Below are 6,400 nucleotides of genomic sequence, written 5' to 3' on the forward strand. Positions count from 1 at the left end.
GTTCTGTGATAATCTTTTTAGAAACTTAGATTATTATCTTTAATAATCTTACTAAAACTAACTTTCGTTCTTTGAGAATCTTCTTAACAATTAAGATTTTCAGAGAATGGAAGTTAGTCTTACCAACATTGTCATGAGAAGAATCTTAGTTCTTCTCATATAATGGAAGTTAGTCTTGGTAAGATTATCAAATATAAGAATCTAAGGTCTTAAGAAGATTCTCATATAACGGAAGACAAACTTATTAAGATTAACTTCCATTATAATGAACCAGAAACTTAAATTTTAGTGAAGAGATTGTTTGTCTATTGACTTATAACAAAAATTTCGATCGTTGAAATTTGAGTTCGTACTTCGTTCTTAGTCCACTTAAGTCTTATTCAACCGTCAAATTTCTTAGAAATTCTTAGTTGAAAACAACTCCAAATCACTTAATATTGTTTCTTTTTAAAATGTTATCTTTCATGTATGTGTGTCACTATAAATTTTTTTAAAATTTTTATTTTATTTTTCAGAATATCTTATTTTATTATGAAATTAAAAAAATATATTCTTTTTAGAAAAATAAAAACTTATTTTCCAAAATTTTAATTTTATTGAAATAAATATTCATTCATTAATTGAAACCAAAACAACTTCCAACAAATAAAAAATTGAAACCAAAACAAAGAAAGAACATTTTTGTATAAGAAACAAGTTGGTTCCAATACATCACTGAACTCAGCTGCCGCAAAAGCAGCCTGTGTTCGTCGTCCGCCGCCTGAAACTCTCACAACCTAACAACATCTCATCAATTTTCTTTCTCTCTTCCAATTCCCAAATCACGAACCCTAATTCCAAATGTGACTAAACCCAAATTCTCTATCACTAGGCACACACTCTATCTCGATTTCTCTCTTCTAGATTAATGAAACTCTTTGCAGGTTTGTGATTTTCTGTTTCTAATATATATTCTTTGGTTAAAATGAGCATATTAGATTGTATAAATCACCCTTTTGGTCATTGTTTTCAATTTTGTAATCAAAATTTGATTTTGCTTATGTTTTGTCATCTGGGTTGTTTTCTAATTCTTATTATCAATCAATATTGTGTTTCTTTTTATTTTTTGTGTGGGTGAATATTGCTTTTACCGCCGTCATGATTCATGTAGCAGGATAAAGTTGATATTAGAATCGACCCTTTAAGCTATGGATAAATATTTAACTTGAACGGTTCAAATTTAACATCATGGAGTGTTCATAGCTTTATCTATAGATGTGTTGGATAGTATTGCTATTAACATGTGTATCTACAAATGAATAGATTTAGTGATAGTAGGCTGGGGCAAAAATTTTGTGATTCATGAAGTGGTATTGGTTGGTTACATTAGCCACTGTTACTTCAGTGATGCATTTGTGCAGCTTAGTTCATTTCACTCACTATTTCATGAAAATCAATATGACGTGGCTAGTGTATAGACCAAATTTGATTAACAATGTATTAAAGCTTATCCAAAATTTATAGAATTCCAACAAAGCAAACGTTCATTCTTCTAGTTTTTTATGTGATTATTTGAAGTTAAAGTTTTCAACTCTGCAATTTTATATATTTAAACATTTCAGATGCTTTGTGGTTTCTCTATAAAGTTGAGTTGCTAAATTAATTTGAAGATGGCCACTTCTGATGTTAAATTATTAATGTTTAGGTGAGTTTATGTTGATGAATCTTTTACATATGTTTATCATGTAATCAATTTTGATTGTTATGCCCTGCCTTCATGTTAACTTATTTTTTGTATCATGGGCCACCATTGTGGTCACATCAGACGCCTTGAAATATCTTTCATGGTGTAACCAAGCTCTTGCCGGAAGAAATTTAGTACAAAAGTTCAATGATTGGTGTAACTATTATTGGTGTACAATGATTGGATTGATTTTGTTGTGACTTGAAAAACTTATGGAAAACTAGTTTTAAAACCGGTTTGATTCTTTTTGAAGTAGATATATGTTATCGAATGAAATTTAGTATTTGAAAAAAAAAATGGAAAACTTGTTTTTTTGGAAACTGGTTTAAAACTGGATTTTGAATAAAAAAACTGGTTTTTATGTCAAACCGGTTCTGAACCATATCCGAACTGGTTGTACTCAAAAACCGGTTTTTAGGGAAGTGGTTTCAGGAACCAAACCAAAACCAAATATTTTGGTTTTGGTTTTGGTTTGGTTTTTAACTTTGCACACCCCTACCCGTACCATAATATTATTGATTTATGTTATGTCATGAAATTAGAACTTGAACAAAGTCATAAATTTGGGGAATGTGATGTTTTGATTCAGGCTTATGGATATTTGGGTGTTTTGATTTATGAATGTTTATGTTTCATGATATTTGAGTTTTATATATATTTAATTTATCTTGATCAAATAGCGGTCATACCGCCATCCCACTTTTGGGGTTGGCCGCATTTTGGGATTGACTACTATGATGTGATTAGCAAATTGGGATTTCTGCTTTAGTTGACTCTATTCCTTTATTTGTTCATTCAGTTATGCTGAAAATTGTTGTTTTTGTTGAGAAAATGCACTGAATTTATTATTTCAATTTGTCCTTTCTCAGATTATTCCAAGTTTCTAATGATGTCTTCTAAGAAAGCCTCCTTAGTTACTGTTAATTCTCTAATGAGACTGTGCAATCGATGTTGTTCTCGCCATGTTGCAAATTGTATCAAAGGGTCTAATACATCAAGGGATATTTCCACCGCTGCTGAAAGGTGGGATTATCAAGCTAATGATTCTTCGGATTACCAGCAAAATCGTCCTAGGTTTCATCAGCAAAATGCAAGTGGATATTTTCCGAATAATCATGCTAGTTCAGAGCGAATTTATTATGGATCTGGTCAAACTGCGCATGGAGGGCATGTAAATAATAATATCACCCAGAATGTAGTTCAAAATAATTTGGCAGAGCATAATGGAAGTGTCAATGAGGACTTTGGTCAAAGAAACTTCAAAATGCAACATAAAGTTGGGGTAGGTGTTGATAATTCAAGGGGCTTTGGGATGCATCCTTATGGTTCTTTTGAGAGACATAATTGGAGACTAGAATCCGGAGAAACGATGAAGTATCCCAATTCACATAGTTTACTTACGCCTATAGAGTATCAGGGACATCATGAGAACCTTACTCAAAACCGTGGTCGTTGGCAGCAGGCTCGAAATTCAGATACTCAAAACTCTGCTTCAGATACAGGTAAACTTAAGAATCTAGATGAATTTTGCAAGGAGGGTGAAGTGAAGAAAGCAATTGCTGTTTTGCAAGAGTTAGAAAAGCTTCATACTTATGTGGATTTGTATCTTTGTTTGCGATTAATGCAACTGTGTGGAAAGGCTGAGTTTCTTGAAGAGGCAAAAGTTGTACACAGATATGTTTTACAACATTTGTCACCTCTCACAGTCCGCACATGCATTAGAATATTAGAGATGTATTTTCAATGTGGTTCTGTAGATGATGCAGTCAACGTGTTCAGGAACATGAACATGACTGAGCGCAAATTGATTGAGGAACTTGATAGTTCTTGCATGGAGGGTGAAGTGAAGGAAGCAATTGATGTTTTGCAAGTGTTAGAAAAGTTTCATATTCCTGTAGATTTGGATCGTTGTTTGTGATTAATGCAACAATGTGGGAAGACCAAGTCTCTTGAAGAGGCAAAAGTTGTACACAGATATGTTTTACAACATTTGTCACCTCTTAAAGTCAGCACATGCAATGGATTATTGGAGATGTATTTTCAATGTGGTTCTGTAGATGATGCAGTCAGCGTATTCAAGAACATGATTGACCGCGATTTGACTACTATATATATTATGATAAAGCAGCTCGCTAAGAATGGGTTTGCAGAAGATTCAATTGATTTATTTACTCAATTTAAAAGGTCAGGACTAAAACCTGATGGCCAAATGTTTATTGGGGTTTTTGGTGCATGTAGTATGTTGGGAGATATTGTTGAGGGAATGCTGCACTTTGAATCCATGAGTAGGGACTATGAGATTGTACCAACTATGGCACATTATGTAAGTGTAGTAGACATGATTGGTAGTATTGGGAATCTTGATGAAGCCTTGGAGTTCATTGAAAAGATGCCAATGGAACCAAGTGTAGAGGTATGGGAGACTTTGATGAATAGTTGTAGAGTTCATGGAAACACTGAGCTGGGGGATCGTTGTGCTGAACTGGTTGAGAAGTTGGATCCATCTCGTTTGAATGAGAAATCAAAAGTTTGTCTTTTACTCATAGAAACTTCAGACATAACAAAAAACAAAAAGCAGAACAAACCACCAGACAATAATCCTGTAGGAAATATGAACCGTATCCATGAATATCGAGCAGGAGATACTTCACTTCCAGAAAATAACATGATCTATGCTTTGCTTAGACGTTTGAGGGTGCAGATGAAAGAAGCTGGCTATATTGCAGAGACAAGATTTTGTTTACATGACGTAGACCAGGAAGATAAAGAAGATGCTCTCCTTGGCCACAGTGAGAGACTTGCTATTGCTAAGGGTCTCCTTAACAGTCCGGCTCGTAGTACCATCAGAGTAATTAAGAATCTCCGTGTTTGTGGTGATTGTCATACTGCATTGAAGATTATTTCTGATCTTGTGGGAAGAGAATTCATCATCCGAGATGCTAAAAGGTTCCATCATTTTAAAAATGGGCTATGCTCCTGCAGGGATTATTGGTGAACATTAACCTAGGTACTGTCCACCTTTGATAGTGAAATATATTCCGATTAAACTTATCTTGATTTTCTATAACTGTCTTTGACTATAATATTTGAAGAAAAATGAAATATGTTTTGAAATCTGTGTATTAAAATTATTAAGTTTATTGTAGAATTTAGTTTAAATTCTTAAGCTAATGCAAAAGATAAGATATGTTTTTTTACTTTAGGTAAAATGCTTTTAGGAACAAAGCAACTTTGCATGACAATTAAATCTCCAATTTATGCTGCTAATATAGCTTTTATGTTGTTGCTTTATAAGATTGGTTGTGATGGGATTTTGATTTTCTCTCTCATGGGTTACAATGATTTGGGATTATAATAGAAATGAATGTGTTAAGTTAGAGTTTATGATAAGGGAGGAGGGAAGAGAAAGAAAATAATGACTTATATTATGGTTTGATATTATAATGATTCAGATACAAGATCTTATACTAGTATTATACTACTTCTAATTATAATCACATGTGTGTGGGTGGGTGGCTGGAGGGGAGATATTATAATTTTTTAAGAATTATGAAAAGTAATCGTAACACTAAATAATAAACTTAGAAACTCTTAATATATAAACTGGCCTTAGAGATAGCACATAAGATACTATAAATATAGATAACTATTATAATATATTTTTCATATCGTCTAACACTCCTCCTCGAGCTAAATCTTAATAAGCTTTAAGCTTGTTATAAACATACTCCTTTAGGAAACTAACATTTTACACCACAGTACAGTCAGGCTGCTTTTTCAAACTGCTGCAGGTCCAAGAATCCTTGAGAATTTTGGGTCCACTCTGATATCTTATCTTTGACATTGCCATGTGACTAGGCTGAATCTAGGATAGCTGTAGGACTAGTTTGATTTGTCTGAAACTGTGAGGCTAGGCTGTACCTTAGATAGTTTTAAGGTTAAGTGCATTGGCAACTAGATTGCTGGATGGGTTGCAAAAGGTATGTGTCAGGTGAGAGGAGAGGGAGAAACAGTACCGAATAAGAGCAGTTTAAGCAAGATGGTGTGGCATCTCGCCAAAAATTGCGAAACAAAGGCAGTTATGAAGAAGTGAAACTTGGCAACTGGGGATAGCAGAAATAGGACAGATCCATGTTAAGATGTCCGACTCAGTGGAGATCAGTTCCTATAATTTTAGGACAGAAGTGAAATTTTAGGAATGTGGAGATCAGTTCCTTGCAAGTCTGTTGACGGTAGCTTTGGTAAGAAAGTCCGTTGGAAAAATATCCAGTTATAATAGCAAGCAGCAGCAGCAATTATCAGAGAAGCTGGATGGAATTTGTGCACTGTGTACTAAAAGAAAGTAAGTATAGAGATAATGGTATTATTATAATAGTTCAGGGAACACATCAGCAGAACAATGATGGCATAGGTTTAGAGGATGGACAAGAAAGAAAATACAGATATTGACTTATTTATCAATATGAAAAGGAGTCCTAAAACAGAATCTCAGATCCTTGATAAACCAATCTCAAAAGATAACCTAAGATACTAAGATAAGACCAAGATATTATAAGATATTTTTCATATTATTATATCTAATAGAGCAGAAGCTAAGTTAAATTCATTTTAGAACAAATGTCAAGTATTACACTCTGAATCCAGAGTTCACTCTTTTTCTGAAGAATAGGTTATTGT

The 6,400-nt window shown here is 33.5% G+C and overlaps 1 protein-coding gene across 1 annotated transcript; it reads left to right on the forward strand.

Moving 5' to 3' along the window:
* The first annotated feature begins 653 nt into the window (after positions 1 to 653).
* Positions 654 to 6,043, forward strand: LOC25482910 (pentatricopeptide repeat-containing protein At2g25580). The gene is given in 3 exon segments (XM_039834462.1): positions 654 to 923; positions 2,593 to 4,730; positions 5,515 to 6,043. Coding segments are annotated over 2 exon segments (2,142 nt in total). The 5' UTR covers positions 654 to 907; the 3' UTR covers positions 4,719 to 4,730; positions 5,515 to 6,043.
* The last annotated feature ends 357 nt before the right edge of the window (positions 6,044 to 6,400 follow it).

This window comes from Medicago truncatula, chromosome 1 (assembly GCF_003473485.1).
Source record: "Medicago truncatula cultivar Jemalong A17 chromosome 1, MtrunA17r5.0-ANR, whole genome shotgun sequence".
NCBI lineage: Eukaryota > Viridiplantae > Streptophyta > Magnoliopsida > Fabales > Fabaceae > Medicago > Medicago truncatula.